Consider the following 23,712-nt stretch of genomic DNA (forward strand, 5'->3'; position numbering starts at 1 on the left):
AAACGGAAGAGAAGGAAGAGGGGGGGGGGGGGGGGGGGGAGAAAGGCAGCATTGTAATTTGACATTATAGATGATATCTCTCTCCCTCTCTCTTTTTTTTCTCTCAGGGTCTAATTGTAGATACAGTGCCTTTGAAAGGTATTGCCTTGTTAGCAGAATCGTAATAGGAGAGGGTGAAGGATCATATGTGTTCAATACTCTTTTGTTGTGTTGCGAGTTGCCTGTGAGAAAGGTTGCGAGACCCCGGACTGCAGGATATGCACAAACAGAATATCAGCAGAAACACGCTGAAGGTATACGGCACCTTGAATAAATGAGAAAAATGCTCGCAGTACGACGTTTACTTCTCACCAACTTTACAGTGATGTTCAAAACAAGAGTTTCAACATTTGCAAATGTTTGTGGTTCTGAGAGTTTGTTTTCAAACCAAAATTATGCCGCTTATAGTGCAGTGTCTTCGTGTTGCTTTAATAACTGAATGGCAAAATTATTTCAGATTTATATAAAAAGAACATTTGTCAGAATGTGGATATTTATATATTGTATATAGTGCTTGTATGCAATGTTAAAACAATGTAAATAAATAATGAGCAATAATATACCGAAGTGTCAGGTAAAAATTATTATTATAATTACTATTATTAAAATTTTTGATAATATACAGACACCGTGTAATTTTCACAATATACCCACAATTTGCAATATACCCACGTCTTGCAAAAATAATGTTTTCTTTGTTCAAGTATTATAATTGATTAAAATGTCATTATTAATACTATAACCAACTGCTTATTAATTATGCAATGAAACGTCTTAATGGCCATTGTCGTTTGCCATTGAAAATGCAATTTAATTTATGCCTAAACTAAATTAATCACAATAATGAATAAGGTCACCTGCGGGTGTGTTTGCTCCGTGTGGACCAGGAGGCCCTTGTGAGCTTTGTACTAAATTAAGGAAACAAAGAGGGTCAGAGAAACATTAGGCCAAACTCATTGTACTTAGACGCTTGACGATTCCTCTCATCACACAGGAGGTTACTGTCCTATTTCCCTCTTAAAAGAACAAAGATGATTTAAGCTCTGTCTCAGGCTTGACACCATTACCTTCAACAGGGACAATTCTGACAGAGATATAAGGGTCATTTTACAAAATGGGTGCAATTTGTGCTCCCCATATATATGTGAAAAAATCTTATCTTAACAATAAATACTTGTACAGTTTATGCACACTTTTACTATGCTAATATAGGCATTTTACTAAAAACACCGATACAAATCAAGTAACGTAAATGTATTTAGTCTTTGTGGTCCCCCCCCCCCTTAGGTCTGTCCTTGTCTTGTGTTTCTAATTTCTATTTATATATGAATTAATGTGAAATATATAGGAATAAAATGCTAGTACATTGTCTTTATTTTTCTCTGTTTGTTTCGATTTTAGTTGACAGTGTGTTATTTAAAAACTTGAAGCTGTCCATAGGTTGTTGCCAACCTACTACCTTTTACATAATTTTCCCACTTTAAAGTAATATAAAGTAAAAGAAATGATATAAAACCAAAATGAAAAAAGACGCATTCAATTTTTCCAGAAGTGGAAAAAAGTCTCGTTTATCACTGTATGCTTTAAGAGTGTCAATAGAGGACAGTCTTAAAATGTCAACATTGTTACCTTGATTTTATAAAGTAAACCAGTGCTCATTGAAAAATAGATTTTTGTAGAAATATCTATAGAGGCTACTGAACAGTTTCATGACCTTTCACAGGGCTAAGAAATTTGTCAGCCCTGTTACCTAATAGAAGAATATTTACAAAATTGTACTTTAATAATCACCAAATCAGAAAATGGATCTGAAACACTGCATGAAAGTCAAAAACAATCAAACAGCCAAAATATGTTTAATGAACAACAAAACGTACACAAAGATGAAGAACTCTTTCTCTTTAAGTTTTTCTTTTCTCCTCTCAGTTGTCCTGTGTGATCCTGTCTTTCAGATAGATCCCTCAGTAGATAGCAGTGTCCTCTGTTCTAAATTTAGCCTTAGAAAGTCAAGCTAGAGAGTGAGACGCTCACCCACCAGGCTATTTCTGTCCGCACATCCTCGGACAGAGTTATCATGATCAGGCTTATTAGACTCTGTCCAGGTTCTGGGTGGTCTACTGGTTTTTCCTACTGCTGCTGCTGCTGGGCGTGCATGCAGCTCTCACAGGGGAAGTACAGGGGTCATGTGACAGGATATCAGACTCAGTGTTTTGTCTCTGGTGTTCTTCAGGTGGGCTGCTCCAATGGAGGTGAACGGCCTGCTGGAGTTCTATACGCTGTACCAGTCTGCCTTAGGAGAAGAGCCGGTCGTCGTCTATAACAGCTCTGAGCTTTTTGAGGATTATACAGTGCGGAACCTCATCCCTGGATCAAGCTACCTGTTTCAGATAGCAGTGCGTTCTTGCTCACTGTTTCACCTTACACACACCTAAATGAGTAAAGGAGGGCTCAGTATGCAGAATATCATATCACTGTGACTTTCAGTTCATTTTGTCCTTAGTAAATTTATTAAAATGTGGCTTTTTAAAATAGTCATATTGAATATAGTGCAAAATGAACTTGTGTGTCACATCAGCACACAAACCTTCATGACTCTGATTCAGATCTTACAACAGCTTGCCTGTCAGAGTTTCATTTTAATTTGGTATTGCTTTTTTATTCATTTATTAATTGTGTTTAGAAACTTGTATTATATAAATTTTAACAGAATATAAAAATCATTTAGAAAAAGTTTGTATTATTTGTATGCCAATTTAAGAAACTTCTAATCAATTAAATATTACAGAGCACCAACTTTTTTATTATAATTTGATTTTCTTTTCTTTTAATGATTATTATCATTTTATACTGTAGTTCAGTGTGGTTCTGCTATATTTTTCTATATAATTATTTGTGTATTATTTATACACCAGACCAGATGTAATCTGCTAACGTTTTTCATATTTTCTGTACTCATTTTTGGAAAGATTGCTTTTTTATATTTGTTATGCTGCCCATTTTAACTTGATTTGAACATGGTCAAATGTGTTAACATCAGCATACAGACTTTAAAGGTTCTTACTGCCTGTTGCTTATATTATTTACACTGATTTGGAGCAGACAGCATATCAACAGGTGAACTTTGTAAATGTAATATTCATTTAAATTATTAGAGAATATAAAAATACATTTTGATTGTATTTATGTAATATTTTGACTGGATCTGCTGACTTTTTTCACATCTTTAGGGCTTATAGGTTAAGGGAATATCTCTGAATTCCCTTGATAAAATGTGCTGAGAGTACTACAATATTCTAATTCATCTAATTAACTAAATGTTTTTTTTTTTAAATACATGTATAAAGAAGGAATATGTTGAACAGTTGTGGAGCTGTTTTCATTTGAAATCTTTTTAAAGCATGTTTGTTTTATGTATAGCTGATGCCACTTAAAGTTTGTCTTTTGACCTGCAGGCTTGCACGGGAGGTGGATGCACCCTCAGTAACCCCAGCGTTGCCCACACTGAAGAGAGTTCACCAGAGGAAGTGCCTGCCCCCAACATCCTGTCACTCTCCCCATATTCCCTCAATGTGTCCTGGACCCCCCCTCGCAAGCCCAACGGTGAGTGGGGTTAAAACTAGTGCCCGGCAAAGGTGAATTCATATTCCAAATGGCCGTTTAGTTAAGGGTGCTTCATGTTTAATGATGGGTTAGCACAGAGAAGGGGACAGGAAAAGAGGAGCACTTTGTGTGGCAGTGCGACTGGGAGCGCGCGAGAGAGTGAGACAGAGGAAAAGAGGGTGCTGCGTTTTAAGTGGATGAAAAGTGCTCCCTTTTGACTGATGCTGTGAACTGCAGCTTTAGCGCAGCAGCAGGTTCATTCACTCAGCCTGAGCACCGGCTGGGGGACACATTTGAGAGCAGATGCAGATTAGGAGAAGTGCTTCTGGAATTCAATCCTACACTTTTTGCATTTTGGTGAATGTTAATTCCCATGAAATTAACATCTATTGTATTTATATCTATTAAGTATGTATGTGTTTATAAGTATTTATATAAATTATATTGTTTTATATAAAGAAAAAAATTACATGGTACAGAAAATATGAAATTAATTATCGTTTAGTGAACTAAATATTTTATTTAAATACATATATATATATATATATATATATATATATATACTGTATATTAAATTTTTTTGATAGTGAAAGGACATAAATTTTTTTATTCATTTAATCTATTAAATAATTCATTACAATATTTTGCAGATTTTTGAGGTGAAGGGTGGGTTAAGATTGTTAAAGGACCTCTAATATGGTGTGAGATATTCTAATATGATATATAAACTTTTTCAGGAATTGTGTGGTGAAAATTATGAATTCTTCCTTTTAATCTTGTGCAGATATAAATTATAATTTTGTGTGGATATAAACTATAATTTTAATCAAATTGAGTCCAAATAAATTGTACAATAAATGATAAATATTGTAATAAACAGTATATTATATATATTATTTTACAAAGCTATATGATATATTTTACATGATTTTATATTTTATATTTATTTATATATATATATATATATATATATATATATATATATATATATATATATATATGAAACATGATTAAATTGCACACAATTTATTAAAACTACAGATTATTATTAAGTTAAATTATTTATTAAAATATTGTATATTTTGAGGAATGGTTAAATTTTTCCACATTTTCAAATACTGAATTAAAAAATTAATCTTTAAAATAAAAACTTGATCTTGTGTAAATGTTAAATGCTAAATGTTAAAATAAACATTTTAATGCCATCTTATTTTTAAAAACAGAGTTAATGTGTGATAAACACACAATCTGAAAAATATGTATGAAATCTCCCTTTGCATTGATTATAGAAAATATATAGCTTTTATTATTTAATGTATTTTGCGTCTCAAGACCTACTCAGTGTATTATTATAGAACTGTTACAAATTAAATTTTAAATAAGTGCACAATAAAAATGCACAAACATTAAGTATTTTTTTATATATACGAGTTTGTTAAAGCTCAGTATAATTGTTCATATTATTTCTTTGTGCACTGGGCCAAGCTCAGTTGTCCTTCTTGAACCTTTTAGCTGACCAGTCCATCTTGAGGGGTGTGTCCCGTGAGCAGCTATAAAGAGAGCAGGAGCAGTATACGGGTGTGTTTACATGTTTTACAGCACTCTTTCCCTAATGGTCGGCTTTAACAGAGGGCTTTAAACAAAATGGCCAGTTTACATCAGGGCATGTGAGGAAATCAGTGGAGCAAACAGTGTTTGGGTATAAAAATGTGTATTGGAAAAAGGGTTTGTGATGGAGGGGCAATTTTAGCCTTCATAGCAGAACTACAGTGAATGCTGCATGTTCTTGTTGATTTTCAGGCATTAATGCATTTCTTTTTATCTTATTTTGGTTGATGTTTAGGTCATGTCCTTAAAGACGATGTTTGTTTGAAATGTTGACTGTAGTCAACAATTATTTTGGTACTGTAGAGACATCTATTGCATTCTTGAATATACGAGAGGTTTACACGTCAAGCACAACCTGTATTTCCACGTACGCTATCACATAGCTCTTGCCCATTTGCTAAATGTGTATTAATTTCCTCCACACAGGTGTGATTAGCAGCTATGGTCTTTGGATGGATGGCACGCTGGTGCAGAATTCGTCTCTTATGGGTTTCGAGGTCGGTGATCTGTCCCCATGGAGCCTCCACAGCTTCCGTGTGCAGGCCTGCACGGCTCAGGGCTGCGCTCTGGGGCCCCTGGTGAGAGTCCACCACATTTACATTATGTTAATGCCTCCTCTGCGTGTCAGATGGCAGCTCAACATCATAAAGGTGATCGATTCACTCTGTTCAATAAAGCACCTTCTGCTCACGCTTGACATTTGGTATAAATGCCACTCTGGGCTGGTTACTGCTTTGATGGGCCATATTTGGGCATTTTTCCAATATGTGTGCAATATTTAGTCAAATGGCCAGTTCTGCAGACACAGCAAAAGTTGGAGCAAGCAGCGAGAGGTTGAGTGGCTGTGGTGTCGGGCGACGAAGTATCTGATCATTTAGTGGACAGATGGTGGGGAAAATAGTGCAGGCCGAGAATTTTTATTTATTTATTTTTAACTCCTGTGAGTTTTAAAAAAAAATTCAAATAATGCCTCTTCGTGCAGTCTCAAATTATGGCTTTTAAGTGAGTTTAAGAAATTTCTGTTCAGACAATGTGAATTGCGACTTACAACCTACAATACCATTTAAAAGTTGAGTCAAGATTTTTAAAAATATTTTTGAAATGTCTCTTTTGCGCGTTAAGGCTGCATTTAGATCAAATGTATAGTAAAACAGTATTATATGGTCACAATCGTAAAATATTACAATTTAAAATAACCTTTTTCTATTTTTTCAGGATTCTTTGATAAATAGAAAGTTTAATAAAAAAATTATTTACGATTTTTATAACAATGTGAAAGTCTTTGCTGTCATTTTTAATAAATTTAATGTATCTTTGCTGAATAAAATTAATTTAATTTAAAACAACAACAGCAAAAAATGTTACTGACCCCAAACCTTTGAACGGTTTATTCTACTACAGTAATGTAATTTTTAACATAAATTGCAATATTTAACAAAACCAATTTTGCTACAGTTTTTTGTTCTGTTCTTTTTTGTTTTGTTTTGTTTTGCATGGCCTACTGTAACGTAAGTAGAAAAGCAAAATTATTTCATACAGAGATCAAATTATTAAAATTTGATTGAACAAAGACAAACTATTTTTGGACTAACATGCACTTATAAATAGAAAGTAAATAGGGTCACTTTATAATAATAAATTTCATAGATATAATACTTGTACTAAATTTGCCATGTTCGTAATTTATATTGCTATGCTGCTACATTTCAGTTTCTAGTGTTTATATGTGTGTGTATGACTGGTTATCGCATGTGTATTTATGTATGAGTGGGTTTAACCAGACCTCAGTGCTTAATTTCGTTCCATCTCATGTGCCATGTTTTGGAATGACAATACAAATTATCGAAATACTTGAAAAATCCTTGAATACTTTAGACTTTACATGTTGACTTTAAGTAGAACTAAATGCTTACTTCTAGTTTTAAGCGGACATTATCTTTCTTTCTGTTGTCAGGTGGAAGGCAGGACTTTAGAGATGCCTCCCGCTGGTCACATGACCCTGGATGTCCTCAGTGAGACTCCACATTCAGTGCGAGCCAAGTGGGAGGCCCCAGCTAAACCCAACGGAAATCTGACCTACACAGTCCTCTTCACCGGGCCAGGTAAATCAAACTTAACTGCTCCCTTCACACCTCCACATCCTCCCTCAGTTCCTTCAAGTAAACGCAACATTGCTTCCCTGCATGCTGCCTCTGCTCCTTGTATTGACTTCTACTGTTTTCCCTTTGTTTGTTTACAAACAAAAATGCTGAAAGGTCAGCGAACCTTAGCACACCCTGCTTGCGGGGTAATGGGCTTAAATTAATTGTTGTCGGCCTCCATTTTGCTCAAGCTGGCTGCCGGGTGCTATCGTGGGCCAAAAGGGCTACAGGAGGACACCAGTGCTCATCACACGCTCTTCTCATCTCATTCTTCACGGGTTGAGAGCGGACAGGTTTGTTTAAAAGCGTAATGGCACCCACAAAAGGAATCTCCCTCTGCTTGCAGCCCTGATCTTTGCTGGAGCTTCCCTTACACTGTTTAGAGGATAAATGTTTGCCGTAATGAGAGGGTGAGGGGTGCAAACACACATTCTCTATGTGAATCTGTCAAGCTCATGAATCATTTAGGTTCTATAAAGGTACTGAAATGCAGATGCAAATGCTTGTCAAGCACATTACAAGTGTGCAGTCACATTGTACAGTACATACTGAACATGCATTCATAATGTCTATGCCATTGGATATATAGCTTTACTGGGGCTGTTATCTAATGGTTAGTGCATATTGAGCTGTGGTGCACATGCAAGTATCGTGAGTTTGAATCCAGCAACATTTCCAAATCAAGTTAAAGTGGCAAAAGGCCATAAATGTGCATTAATGTTCAAAAGTTTGGGGTCAGCAAGATGTGTGTGTGTGTTTAAAATAATTTAATACTGTTTTTCTGTTTACTGTAATACTGTTTGCATTAAATTGATCAAAAGTGTCAGTAAAGACATTTACATATAATTTCTTTTTCAACTAAATTCTGTTCTTTTGAACTTTTTATTCTTTAAATAATCCTGAACAATGAATCATGGTTTATACAAAATATTAAGCAGAACAACTGTTTTCTACTGATATTAATAAGGAATATTTCGTGAGCACGAAATCTCAGGATATCAGAAAGGATCATGTGACACTGAAGACTGGAGTAATGTTTGAAAATTCAGTTCCCCTTCAGGAACTCGAGCTGCATCGAAATGCTACGGGAACGCCTCCAGCGTGATCACGCTCTGAATCACATGTGTAATCAGTCCAATGGATGGGCGAGACGTCACGGGCGGGGTGACGTACCGACCAGGAAGCATAAAAGCACGTGCGGTGAAACCGGCGTCAGCTTTCTGTCATTCAGCAAGCGCTCTGTGTGTGTCAGTCTGATATCTGTTTGTGAGTCTTATTTAGTGTTGTCTGTCTCGAAATCTCAAGACAAAACCAGACACCTAAGGCGAGAGCAGGCAGCATTCAGTCTGCGTGTTCCTCCCTGCCCGCGTTACTTTACAGGTGGGGATACAAACAGTTTGTTTGTTACCTGCTTGGGAGCAAGCACGCAGAGTCAGCTCTCGAAAAAAAAGGAGCTGACGACACATTTGGTAGCGTTTGTTACTGCCTTGCTTCGCTCTCAGAGAGCTCTCTTTGAGAAGAGAGCCTTCACTAGCATTCCTCGTGGTGCCGGCCCGCTTTCGCCGAGGTGGAGCGGCGGCTGTGCTTGTGGGTTTCGCATATGGATTCGGTGGAGGGAATGTAGACGGGCGCGTCCCCATCTACTTCCTTAACCACCAGATCCGGCGCCCGCTCTCGGGGTTTCGAAAGCCCGCGCTGCGGTACTTCCCCCCCCTGGGGAGAGGGCGTGATGCTCCACCTGTCTTTCTCCGAGAAGATTGATATGGAGGGCGTTAAAGAGCTCGCCAGTTGCACAAGCATCAGTTACACAAGCATATTATGCCTGATATTAATGGGGAGCGGAGCTCTCGGGGGGCGGATTGTGCTTTTCCCACTGTTAAGCGCTCCGCTCTCGCCGGGCACGCTCCGAGGAGTGTGTCCGTGCCTGTGATCTTGCGATTGCGGTCCCGCTGCTGCTGAGGCACGGCGGCGACTGAGATTGCGAGGATCGCACATGATCTGGTGGATGGGTTGGAGACGGCTCGTCCTATCTCCACCCGTGTTCCCTAGATCGGTTTTGATCTGATAGATTGATGTTGTTTGTGTGACTGAGTTGCTCGCGCGCTGCCGAGGCAACGCTTATATTACATCATTCGGTTTTTGATGTGAATCTTACTCACCAGACCGTATTTACTCCTCTGGTTGTCTGACTGCATTTAATTCCGATGAATAAAATTAAGTTTTTATCTGACGATGAGAAGTTAGATATACAGGGGCACTTGGGATAAAATAAATAAATACATTTTCTCGAGTGAGAACCTACCGTGTTCCAGCCCCTCATTCTGGAGGCCTCACTTCTCGTACTCCGCAGAGTCTAGAGTCAGATTGGTGCTCCCAGGCCGAAGGCTTCTAGCGGAAGGCAGTTCTGCGGACCGTCATTCTCGCTGGATAGTCTTAGTCATAGAGAGACTGATTCCCTTAGTAGACTATTTGGCAGCATGAAAACTACTGCCAAACGTGTCAGTAGGTCCTGCACACTCTAGTGAGAGGCCACAGAATCCAGTTCGGTTCTCCTCCGCCTCAATTCAATGGGGCCTTTCCCACCCTGGTGGGTCCCGAGCAGGCTCTGGTAATAAAACAGAAGTAGACACTCTCTGAGGAAGGAGGCCATCGAGGTGGTCCCTCCTCGCTCAGCAGTGTCCGGGTCCTATAGCCGGTACTTCACCATTCCGAGGAAGGATGAAGGGCATCCTTCCTCATCATAGGACGTTCCTGAGGTTTGCTTTTGGGGGCAAAAGCCTACCAATACTGGTTCTTCCTTTGGCTTTGCACTCTCACCCCACACTTTCACAACTCAACCACATCGACGATTGGTTGATATTAGCTCAATCAGAGCACATGGCAGTTCGACATCGAGATGTCATTCTCGCTCACACGAAAGAGCTGGGGTTAAGACGTAACACCAAGAAAAGTGTGCTTTCTCCAGTACAGAGAACCACTTATCTGGGTGTGGTGTGGGATTCGACCACAATGTAGGCACGTATGTCTCCTGCTCGGATCGAGTCGATCCTCGTCGCGAAAGTGAGAGAAGACCGGTCACTCACTGTCAAGCAGTTCCAGACTGCTGGGTCTGATGGCAGCCACATCCAATGTGGTTACATTTGGCCTGCTGTACATGAGGACCCCTACAGTGGTGGATTAAGACCAAGGGGTTCTCCCTGAGGGGAAACCCGCTTCGCATGCTCAAGGTCACGTGGCGGTACCTACGTGCCTTAGACATGTGAAGGAAACTTTGGTTCTTATGTCAGGGCCTGGTGCTGGGAGCTCCTGGTCACCGCATATGCTAGTGACGGATGCATCTTTCACCGGTCGAGCGGCCGCCATCTCAGGTGGCGCATAAGTTGACTGGCGATGCTGGCCGTGTTTCTAGCTTTGAAACACTTCCTCCCAGGCCTAAGAGATCGCTATCAGAATCAGAATCAAAATGAGCTTTATTGCCAGGTATGTTTACACATACGAGGAATTTGTTTTCATGACAGAAGCTTCCACAGTGTAACAGAATGACAGTGACAGAACAAAAAACACAGATAATAAAAATAAAAATAGAACAAGTACATAAGGAATAAAAATTCTGAATCCGCGCTGTCTGAGCTTGACGAGCGCGCTGGCTCACTTCCCCCGTTTGCGTGTCCTGAAGCGCTTGATCAGCACAGTAGCTCCGCCGACTACAATGTCCAGCAAAACATCAGAATAGTCGAAAACTGGTGAAATATCGGGTGGTGTGTACTTCCGAATGTCCAGCAATTCGTCTCTGGTGAAACTGATTGCAGGGATATAACTAAAGACAGGACAAACTAACAAAAACATAAAAACAACTGCGGAGCATGCCACGGAGGCAGCCATCAGCGTCGGCGCCATCGTTCAACTGAGTGTTGGTGCGCACTGACAACACAGTAGTGGTCTTTTATATATGTGGGGGCAAACATCCTGTCGAGGCAGGGGCCGAGGCCCGGGGAATAGATGCCTCACCCCGAGGGGTGAAGAAGACTTGGAGAGTCTTTGGCCAGGCTCAGGTGGACTTGTTTGCGACTCAGATGATATTGCACGGTCCCCTCTGGTTCTCTCTCTGACTCATCCAGCTCCACTGGGGCTGGATGCCATGGTACAGATGTGGCCGAGGCTTCGTCTGTACACCTTTCCCCCGATTGTTCTGCTCCCGGGAGTTCTGGAGAGAGTGCGCTGGAACGAGGTCAGTCGACTGCGAGTAGCCCCGTTCTGGCCGGGCCGAGTATGGTTCTCGGACCTGATTCTTCTCCCCGACGGCGCTCCATGGGAGATTCCCACCAGGAGAGATCTCCTCTCACAGGCGGAGGGTGCGCCTGGAGCTGTGGAAGCTGTGGGTGTGGCCTCTGAGGAGGCACAACTCATAGCTTCTGGTCTCTCAACCGAGGTTGTTGAGACCATCCTCCATCCAGAGTGCCCTCTATGAGGAAACTGTACTTCTTGGTGCGGAAACCGCCAGCTCGACCCAGCTAACTGCCCGTTTGGTACAGTTCTGGAGTTCCTGCAGGCCTGTTTATCTGCAGGGTTGACCCACTCCACCCTAGAGGTCTTTGTGGCGGCCATTGCGGCCTAACACGCCCCTCTCGTTGGCCATTCAGTGGGAAGACACCCTCTTCTTACACGTTTCCTCCGCGGTGCGCTGAGGTCAAGGCCTCCGGCCAGAGAAACGTATGCTAAGTGGTGGATCAGGATGCTATTCCATAGCCTTGAGCCCTCTGATCTCCCCTCTCCTTCGGGGGTCAAGGCTCACTCCTCCAGAAGTTGGCCTTTGGGACGGCGGGCCCTGCCTACTTTAGCCATTCCTGGCTCCCTTTTCTCTCGCCTCAGTTCTGCTCTTCCACACTAGGCAGGGATTTGCAAGTCTGGCGGCGTGGGCATTCTCGTTCCCGTAGCGTTTCGACGCAGCTCGAGTTCCTGAAGGGGAACGTCTCCAGGTTACGTATGTAACCATGGTTCCCCGAAGGGAACGAGACGCTGCGTCTCAGGGCCATACTTCCGGCATCCCTGCCAGCGCTTGCTTCACTCCTAGAAGCTGACGCCGGTTTCACCGCACGTGCTTTTATGCTTCCTGGTCGCTACGTCACCCCGCCCATGATGTCTCGCCCATCCATTGGACTGATTACACATGTGATTCAGAGCGTGGTCACGCTGGAGGCGTTCCCGTAGCGTTTCGATGCAGCGTCTCATTCTCTTCGGGGAACCATGGTTACATACGTAACCTGGAGACGTTTTCCTATCACAGGAATAAATGACATTTTAACATAAAATAAAATTTAGTTATTTTGAATTGTAGTAATATTTCACAATATTACTGTCTTTTTTATCAAATAAATGGAGTGTTGATATATGTATATATATATATATATATGTGTGTGTGTGTGTGTGTGTGTGCATATACATACATCCAACTCAACCTTTTTCCTTTATAGCCCCATAGGGCTGGTTTTTTATCTATTTTTAAGATTCAATTTGCATTCATATACTGTCAGTATGTGAGTGAATTGAGTGTAATGCTGAACCCTGTGTCCCCCATTCTTTCTTTCACATATCCTGCTGGTAGGCATCCAAAACTCTATGTATTCCTGGTCAAAGTCCAGCCAGTCTCAGATGAAATGACTGACCTGCACCTCTATGTGTCAGCACTTCTTTTTGTCTACCAGGCCAATAGAATAGATTGTCTCTCTCCATTAATCAAGAGTTCATCTGTACAGCTTACAGATTCTACACATTTAATCCTGCCAACAGACCTGTGTGTGCATGTTACAGTGTGTGTTTCACTATAGCCTACTTAAATGAATACATTGACATTTTTATACCGCATAATCATCCACTATCAGCAAATTATAACCCATAATGTGCTTGTTTGTAAAAAAAAGAAAATACAGAAACAGAGGTTGATTCACAGGCTGCCATATTACTCCGTCAGCATCTAATTAAGCTGAGCTCACCTGATCGTTAATATTTGCGGGAGATCGCTTGCAAAGCAATCAGCCGACCGCTTTGATGGACGCAGGCCTTACTGTGTATACACTTCTGCTGCTCGTATGGATAAATAAGAATCAAATTTGTCAGAGATTTGCCGTTCAGCTGTCGTTTTTTTTTCTTTGTGTCATTGACTTACATACTGCTGAATATGTAACTTGATACACCAGTTGTTTGCTGTGGATACTCATGGGTTGAAGGTTAATGTATTATTATTATTATGATTATTTCTATTAAATTAAATTTCTTTTAAAATAAAATTTTAATTTAAACTCTTCAGTTTCATTGTGGCTTAGAACTGATTAAGACAATTGTGCTTTTCGATATGATTTTCTGTTTTTTTTTTCTTAGTTTTTTTTCTTTCTTTTTTTAGTTCTTGTGTTATGAAATTAATAGTTTCAACATTAAGGAAAATTATACTTCATATGGTGGCCATTGTGGTAACATCACTAGGCACCAAATTATTTTTTTTAGGTACTCAATAGGCATACATGTATAGTTCCTATCTGCTTGAATAAGGAAAATTTGAAATTGCCCTATCCGTTTTGATAACGTATTTCAAATCATCAAGACATCTGTGGTAACAAAATTTTATTCTTAAAGTCTAGTCATGCTTAAACCTTGCATTTTTCAGAATTTATCCAGCTAATTTGCATTTTAGAGCAAACGAACTCAGTCAAAAAAATGATTGGCTCTTTTAACGGAAAGCCTGGTCTTATATTTACCACCACAGTTTTTTTTCCAAAATTACTGTATGTACAGTTTATCCCATTTATTTCTCTCCACCTTATATAGTCTCTGATTAAATGCAGATGCAGCTCTAAATATTTTTTTCTTAATAATCATTAGTAGTAATTATCATTAATAAATGAATGACAAGCAGTAAATTATTAATGCAGTGTTTAATGATCAGGCAAAATTAATTAAACTCTGTGAACAAAATACTGATATAGATACAATAACTTGATTGGTTAATGGCACATAAAGTATGAAGACATTTTCAAACATGCTACTTTTTGAGGAAACTGTGTATTATGCTTAAATAGGTGACAACTTTGATGGACACAGGCCTTGCTTTGTCTGCTTCTGCTGCTCATGAATAAGTAACCATTGCCTTCCCCGTTGTTTTCTTTCATTGTATCATTGAGTATACTGCTGAATCTGTAACTTAATATACCAGTGGTTTGCTATGGATCTTCTCAGCTTGCAGGCCAATCTGAGGTAGTGTGCAGCCCAGCCAGACTTAAAAGTAGCTATCTAATTAATTATTATGAAAAATTAATAATCTGTTTTTATTGTTTTTTTTATTAATTATTTCATTTATTTGGGGTAGAAGGGGTGCTTGCTTTATTGAATATAAATTGTAAAGATGGACATGGCTAGAAATCCTTAGGAAGAGAAAGCAGAAATTAAATCAGGCCATGTTGCAAGCCAGACTTGAACCTGTGTCATTTGAATAAGCACGGCTTAATGTATCTACAGTATGTGACAAATAGTGCACCATGTCTTTAGAAATGTGGACTTTTTTTAGGTGAAACAAATACAATTATTAGATTATGAAATAGGAATAGGTTGGAAGTTATGAAATCTAAGTGATCCTCAGAAATCTCATAAGGTCAACTGGCTGAAACATCAACATCTGCCAGAAAGCTGACAAGAATATGATTAGCGCAGTTAGTTGTAAATCAATATGCAGTAGCTCACTGATATTTTGTACACAAACCAAAATTATCATGAATGGCAATCACCTGATATAGATTTTTTTCCCTTCCAAAACTAATCTTCATAAGTAAAATGTGTATTTTTTACACATATACAATTTCGAAGCGCTCTATTTCCATAATATTGCCATGTTCTTCATTAACAGACAGCCTGTAAACTTCAGCCCTGGCTCATCATATCTGACGCAGAGCTACAGGCTCTCTGCACTAATGTTTAATCACATGCCTCCACATGGGTGGAGAGTGAGCTGTTTGATCAGGCTGAATCTTCTGGGCCCCGTAACACTGCCTTGTACGGGGCCAGCGGGGAGACATTGGACATCTGCTGGCTGACAGAGAACAATGCTCGCTGCTGGTGATCTAAAGACATGCCATTTCCTGTCTATGGCAATGGCAGATAAGAGCGTATGCACACAAGAGTAGCCACTATAAGTTTATTGCCACACTAAGAAGCCACACTTTCCCACTGTTAAATTGTTGTTGATTTTAATTATGACTCTTATGGCTCCAGAATGTTCTTTTTTTATGACCTTCTCAGGCAAATGAAAGGTAACAACTCATTGGTTAAATAGGCCTTGGTCCATCCTTCCTTTTACTTAATGGTGTGGGAACTTATTAAGCTGATTTATACAGAGAATGGCTGTTGGGAAGCATGTGACACGCTCTGGGTTATATGTGTTTAAGGGAAGGGTAAATTACCATGGAGGAGATTACAAAAAAGACAATTTACTGATTTCTGCCTTCCAAACCCCCCATTGTGTTCAGTGGGAAGGAATGGTTGGAAAAGAGGGGTCAGTGGACCAGTGTTTCTTCAGATGAGGGTGGATATTCAGTGCAAACTGTACATCTTTATAATTCATTTTTGATATGTCCCTTTCTTGTTTCTCTCCTTCTTACTCTCTTACTGCATGTCATAACCAGACGCAACATAACAACAATGTCTTATTTACAAATATATAAATGTCAATTTTATTTAGTCTTTGAAAAAATTCTTGAATAACACTTATTAAAAATACTATAATTTAGTATGCAGTATTTTCTTATGAAGTATTTTCTTAATATGATTGCAATTAAATTTTGAAGAATTAATGTGTGTACTGATAATGTGTTCGGTAAACATTTCTGAACATAAGCCAATGAGAGACAACCATTTACATTAAATATATTTTATTCAATGTCATAAAAATGAATAAAAATACACTTCAAAAGGTAAGGATAAAAAAATCTTGGATTAAAAAAAAGGAAAAGGATAAAGTCTAACTTTAATTTTAAATGTTTTTTTAAGCAAACACAATGGCTAAATGTCTGAACTGTTTATTTATTTATTTATTTATTATTTCAAAGCTTTCTTATTGCTATTTTAGATCTTTCTATCCCAGCTCTTGATACCACTCTCACATACTTGTTTTAGCTGAGGAATCGTTAGACAATCACTTATATCTCATTTGACTCATATGTAAAAGTAATATGACCAGACCCATTTTTTTTGTTTTGTTTTTTGGCCAGATGACTATAAATTCCCCAGGACCTATGCATCCACACACACACACACACACACACATCTTTTTTGATCAAAGAGAACGGCGAGACATGTCTTTTGACCTGATAACTACCTTTGATTTGTTTAAACGTTCTGTGACTATTATCATTCTGTCTGTACCTGAAAGGAAGATCATTTTCCTATAGGGAAAAGAAAATGAAGTTGCTGGGACACGTTTCGTGAACAAACATCAGCATTTGAAACCCCAGAGCTCCACCGTTGTCTCATCTCTCACGGATGTGAACGGAACGCTCATTCCCAGAGGAGTGTGTATGGATTGAGGATTGATTCGGGGGGGATGGGACATGGCCTTGCATGTTCTTAGATGATGAAGCTGACCTGTAAACGCCACTCCATGTTAATGCCCAGCCTTTAAATACAGACCAATCGCTCTCCTATGGCCCTGTTAAAAAACAGCTGCACACCCAAGTTAAAGTTCTGCGAAATTGTTCAAGTTCAACACAAAGACACAAGAAGTATAAATTTTAAATACCACACGTTTCCCTCTACTTCTTTCAGTAGATCTTTTGGTTTGTCTTAGCTGAACTGAAGACTTGTCTCAAACTGTCCTTGTTATATCAAAGAACAGACGGAGTAGAAGGCTTAGGATACAGACGAAACATAAAAGTGCATAGTTTAAAATGATTAGTGACACTTTTGATATACCTGAGGAAGGAGGGAGGTGAAACAAAGGAAGCTTCATACTGACTGTTTGATGAAATAAGGCTGTGAGGAATTAACTCTTTTGTCAATGGGGTGTCTTACTCTCATTAGCCTCTCCTTTTCACTGTCTCTCTCTATTTTTCTCTCTCTCTACAAACTTTAGGGAAGAAATCAAATGCTTTGAACATATTGTTCATTCCGCAGTGTGCAGAACATGCAGGTTAACACCTGTGTTTTTGGTACAGTATTTTTTTTTTTTTACAGGATTTTTTTCTATGCTCACCCAAAAAATAAGTAATAGTACGTAACCATGGCAGCTGGAAAAACATTTCAGAATTTGTTCTGCAACTCTTGTGCTTTTTGTTCATTTATACACTTATTTACAGTACCAGTGTTAATTTTTTTTAAACAGTTGCTGGCCTGTTAAATTAGTCATTGTTAATTAAATGTCATATATTTATGATACTCATTTTATAATAATTAGGTTAATGTGGATAACTTTATAATATATATTTGCCATTCAAAAGTTTGTAGACTTTAAGATTATAATTTTTTTAAATAAGTATGGGTAACACTTGTGAATAGGGAACACGTATTCCCTATTAATTAAGAGTTTTCCCTTAATAAACTCGTAATTTGCTGCTTATTGATAGTAACATTTACATTTAGTCATCTAGCAGACGCTTTTATCCAAAGTGAGTTACAAATGAGGACAAAAGAACCAATCAAAACCAAAAAAAGGGCAATAATACGTAAGTGCTGTGACAAGTCTCGGTTTGCCGCAGTACACGTAGCAAGGTTTATACTGTATATAATAATAATAAAAAGAAAAACAAGTAGATAGAATAGAAAAAGAATACGGGAACGCTAGTGTTAGAGGGTCTTTTTTTATTAAAAAAAAAAAAAAACAAGTCAAAAGAATAGAGAATGCTAGTGTCAAAACTTTTTTTTTTTTAAAGAAGACAAGTTGTAAGAATAGAAATAGAGTAGAGAGTGCTAGATTTAGAGGGTCAAATGAAGATGGAAGAGATGTGTTTTTAGCCGTTTCTTGAATATGGCTAAGGACACAGCTGCTCGGATTGAGTTGAGCTGGTCATTCTACCAGGAGGGACCAGTTAATGTAAAAGTCTGTGAAAGTGATTTTGTGCTTCTTTGGGATGGCACTATAATGTGCCGTTCACTTGCAGAACGCAAGCTTCTAGAGGGCACATAACTCTGTCATAATAATAATAATAATTCTGTATAATACATAGTAAGTTAGTTGTTAAATTTAGGTATGGAGTTAGGATTAAGGGATCTAAAATATGGTCATGCAGAATAAGGCATTACTATGTGCTTTATAAGTACTAATAAACAGCCAATATGTTAGTAATATGCAGGCTAATAAGCAGCTTGTTAACAGTGAGAATTGGACCTTAAAATAGTGTTACCGAAGTCTGCAACTGTAAAATTGTAAAATGTTATTTCAATATAATATGACTGTTTTAATATATTTTAAAGGGGACCTATTGTACAAAATTCACTTTTGCATGGTGTTTGAACACTGATGTGTGTCCACAGTGTGTGTAAATAAACAGCCTATAATGGTAAAAATCCACCCACTCCTTTTTTTTTAAATAATCCCCATAAATCAGAAGCAGTATCTGAAATTACGCAGTTTCTGATTTCCCCTGATTCCTGATAAGCCCCGCCAATGACTGGTGACGATCTGCCCTATTCATATTGACCCCACCCTGATTGAACACATAGTCCGCCATGTTTATATCGTCGCTATAGCATCTATTTATGGTAAATATTGTCTGTGCCACATAAACATTACAAATGTTGTTTTTGGATGTACAACTGTGAGGCTCCAAAGACTCTCGGCATCTGAGCCACGGAGAACAATCACTGTCTGCATATTTCATAAATCATTTTTGACATTTTGGCTGTGTGAGGTTCTCCGGTTTTGTTGTTGATGGACTATCTGTAAAGGCTCCGCCCTCTTTCCAGAAGAAAGCAGCAGCTCATTTGCATTTGGGTCATATGATATGATTTAAATTTTTCTTTTCTCTTTGGAGTGTTACAAGATCTTGGTGCATAAAGAAGATCTGTAAAGTTGCAAAGACTAAAGTCTCAAATCCAAAGAGATATTCTTTATAAAAGTTAAGAGTCAACCACGCCTACCTAAAACGGCTCGTTCTAACACGCCCCCATATGTCTACGTCACAATGTGGGAAGATTTGCATAATGCCGCCCAAATGTTCATGCAAAGAAAGAAGGCGTAACTTTTATTCTCGCTGTAGTATTGTTGTTGCCGCCGCCACCCATGTTGTGAAGGCACTGTGTGTTTCGTTGTGAAACTACTTTGTTTGGCCTTCCAGAAGAGGACGATATCCGCTTCATCATGCCTGGAGCTGATCCGTGCTGGTCGCTGAGGAAATACATCAACTTCGTGCTGTGGATCGCCGGATCGGCTTTCACTGTGGATGAAGCGGAGTCCAGCCCGGGGTCGTCACATGTGGTTGCCGCAAGCCCGCTGGACGCTCCTTCGTCGAATCCGCCGGCCGCACTGTTCTCAAGCCCGCCGCTCACTCTAGCCCACCGTGTGTTTCGTTGTGAAAGTGAAACTACTTTGTTTGGCCTTCCAAAAGAGGACAAGACTAGAAATCAGTGGTGAAGTTGTATTTACAACACTGTTCCAGAACAGTTCAACCCAAATATTCAGATGTGTCCAGCGTATTTTATGGAGGACTGTTTCCTGATCCTGGTAGAGTAGACTACAATCCCGGCTGTTCCAACTCACAGATTGTAAGTACGTTTTTTATATTTAAAGAATTTGCCACTGACGATTCAAACGCGAGTTTTAAATGGTGTAGAGTAGCACTTGTTGTTTGTCATTTCTCCGATCACAAATGCAGACATGGTTTTATGTTTATGCGGCGCGATGCAACACAACGCGTAAAAAGACAGTATAAGTCATTATAATCCGTAATTATGTCCCCACTGGATGCAACAAATGCCTCGTTTATAATAGGATTTAATGTTTTTGTCTCGTCGCTCCGGCCGGACAGGGCATCACAGTATGGAAAGGGGCATAACATTTCCGTCACACGCTTGAGGTATTCAGCCAATCACAATGCACTGGATAGCTGGCCAATCAGAGCACAACTCGCTTTTCAGACCGATGAGCTTTGTAAAAATGATGCATTTCAGGAAGGCGGGGCATAGAGGAGAAACGATAATGTACAGTATGGCCGCACTGTTACATTATTGTGTTTTTTGAACCTTAAACCGCATAAACACATTTCATTACACCAAATACACAAAATAATTTTCTTATTAGCAACATCATATGACCCCTTTAAAGGCACAAGAAAACAGCGTGTTTTTGCTCACACCCAAGGAGGGCAAAATTTGATATGGTGTAATAAAAGATCTTAGATTGGGTATTTTGTGCTGAAACTTCACAGACACATTCTGGGGACACAAGAGACTTATATTACATATTGTAAAAAGGGGTATAATAGGTCCCCTTTAAAATGCAGTTTATTCCTGTGATGCAAAGCTGGATTTTCAGCAGCCATTACTCCAGTCTTCAGTATTATTTTGTAAAGTAATATTTTTGAATGATAATAAGTAATCAACTTAATTGTTTATATTTTAACATTAGAACCTGCTCTTTTTTTTTTTAGTAAAGTATTTCTGTGCCATGCCAGCAAGAAACTTTCTAACCCTGACAGTGCATTGTGACAGTGCTTTGTGTTATAACATATCCTGTAGGCCTATGATATGGTACTGTATCTACAGAAAGCTTTTTATACAGAAGTATGCTTTACATGAGATAGAACTGAACAAATATGAATTTTTGTCACCGTTTACCGAATATTTGTGTGCAGTTGGTGGTCTCTTGATAAATTCACAATATGCCCACCTCTTCAGTCAGTGTTACACCATCGGTGCTGTGTGTGTTGGTGTTCAGGTCCAAAATGTATGAAGTAGGATTGGCATCTCTGAGCTGCGGCAGTCTGTAGGGACATGGTCCAGACCATATGCTCATCATCATCATTATGTTTATGACTGGTTGGCTGGGCTTTGCGCTGTTTATTCCTGCCCAAAAGCCATAGCAGCAAAGGCACATGGAGGAAAAGAGTGAAATGGCTTTTATCCCCGAGTCCGTCCAGCAAAGCCCTATCCACTCTTCTCAAAGCAGCAGCGTCCCTCTGCCGAGCTTTTTCTTGCCTAATAAAAGCCGCATGGACATTATAAAAATTGCAGCTTGGCAGTAAAACTAATTTTGGAGCGCTGACTTGAGTGATGAGACTGACCCCTGCTGAGCACGTGCCACATCCCTGTTCCTGTATGCCAGCCTATGTAGCGTTGGGTTCCGACGTCCGGATCGTCTCTTCCTTCACCGTTCAATCAGACTGTCACCCTGTCCTCCTAAATGACGCATGGGTACGTCAAGCTTTGAAAGTCCCACAACAGCTTGGCATATCCATACTCTTTATTGACATAATTGGCAGTTCCATCACTCATCAATCAACGTATTAACATCTTTTTTTCTTGCCATAATGTCAATGAGTTGATCTCATTTAGTCTGTTCTCTGTACACCAGAGACCACGGAACCAGGAATTCAGTCTCGCTCTCAGAACCTTTTGTTTTGTTTGTTTGTTTTTTATTAGTGCTTCGACCATCACAGGCGTATTCAATTCTAATTTGTATTCTATCGAGGTGATTCTATTTCAGCGCAGCCAAAATGACTTAAGTAATCAACAGTTATTGAGTTCTTGTGGCTGGACAAGAGGAGGGTTGATTGAGAATGAGACTTCACTTAGGGAAAGGACTTCACTTGGAGCATTGGAGTGCTGTATTATTGAAGCTGATGCTGACTAGATTGCTCCTCAGAATAGATTATTTTTGCCTGGAATTGTCACTAAGCACTGAGACAAGACGCAGAATCAAGATGTTTTCTTTCTTGATGGGTGAGATGTTTTCATGTGCTTCCAGGCAATTTTGTAATATAGTCTCAATGTATTGTTGATAGAAATGAGCAAATCATGAGATCCACATTGCACTTACGTATTACTTATTATTATTTATTATTACTTTTATGATTTTTGTATAACATTTAAAACTAAATATTATATTGTATTATATTATATTATATTTGACCGTCAATTTTGTGATGTAAACATTTTTCATATAGAACAATTGAATATTAATACTTGATGTAAAGTACTTATATTGTGAAACTCACAGAAATTATTTGAATATGTGTGCATATGGGTATGTGTGTAAGTAAGCCCTGACCAGTGAGATTGTGTTGAGAGCGGATGACTGTCGCAGTAAATAGAAGCCGCGGCATTGTCTGCGGGGTTGATGGTGCATTGGACTAGAAGCGAGGCGAGGAGGCTTAGAAGAGGCCAGGAAGTCCTTCTAAATCAGAGGCACAGAGAGCTGACCGCACCATTATACAAGTGCCATTCACATTCTTCACCCGTCTCGTTACTCTCTCTTTAAAAACTGAGGAATTCTCTATCCTCTCTCTCTCTTTCTCTCTAATCTGTGATATGCACATATTAAAGATGGCTACATCATTCCTCACCAGCAGAATGTTAAATCTTTAAAACAAAAGAGGAATATTTGAAAAAGAAAATCCTTTAAAAGCCTTCTGGAGAACTTGTCAGGACATACAGTAGGTTGTGCCATTGTGAGTGCTTATTGTCCATTATGTGATGTACTATATACAGTAAGCTGGGCTTTTTCAAAGTATCTCAGCCCTAAAACGCTCCCATCCCCAACAGTGTTTCTACCCATGTTCCTTAGCATATGCTGCACAGTGCAGGTCTTTTCTCCGCTCCACTTCACCTCTGCATCCTCTCCACATACAGCTCCAGATGGCCTCATGCCCCCCAGGCTGGCAGCTGTAACCCCCACCTCGCTGCAGGTGGCCTGGGCTGCTCCAGCCCGTCACAACGCTCCAGGACCTTTGCGCTACCGGCTCCAGATGAGGACTTCAGCTTCCCCACAAGTTCACCAGTAAGCTTAGAGCAACAAAGCCATTAAGACCTTTTACAGTGTACACATGCACTTTTCCACACTACAAACACATGTAGGTCACCACTACTACTGCAAACATGCAATCATCAGTGAACAATAGTTCTTTTGTACTGAAAATACAAAAGGCAGTGAATCTGGAGAACAGGATACATCTGAGTATTTGATCTAAAGAGAAGAAAGTAGTGGTTAGACTGTTGTAGAGCAGATGTACAGGAATATCAAATAGTAGGCCTAGACCAGGGCTGTCCTTATAAAAAAATCTGCTTCTGTAAAAAGAAAAAAATGTTTTATCTAATATGTATGCATTACATGCTCCCTGACAACAAATTGCAA

General features: G+C 39.3%; 1 protein-coding gene across 1 annotated transcript in view; it reads left to right on the forward strand.

The window, feature by feature from the left end:
* Window positions 1–23,712, forward strand: part of LOC107583304 (Usher syndrome 2A (autosomal recessive, mild)) — a 227,522-nt gene that overhangs the window by 104,604 nt on the left and 99,206 nt on the right. Inside the window, exons 34-38 of the mRNA XM_016269485.1 lie at window positions 2,270–2,432; window positions 3,492–3,639; window positions 5,674–5,825; window positions 7,202–7,448; window positions 23,211–23,358. Coding sequence (XP_016124971.1) covers window positions 2,270–2,432; window positions 3,492–3,639; window positions 5,674–5,825; window positions 7,202–7,448; window positions 23,211–23,358 — 858 coding nt within the window. The remainder of the gene's footprint in view (window positions 1–2,269; window positions 2,433–3,491; window positions 3,640–5,673; window positions 5,826–7,201; window positions 7,449–23,210; window positions 23,359–23,712) is intronic.

The sequence above is a fragment of the Sinocyclocheilus grahami genome, unplaced genomic scaffold (genome assembly GCF_001515645.1).
Source record: "Sinocyclocheilus grahami isolate Dianchi unplaced genomic scaffold, SAMN03320097.WGS_v1.1 scaffold4.1, whole genome shotgun sequence".
Lineage (NCBI taxonomy): Eukaryota > Metazoa > Chordata > Actinopteri > Cypriniformes > Cyprinidae > Sinocyclocheilus > Sinocyclocheilus grahami.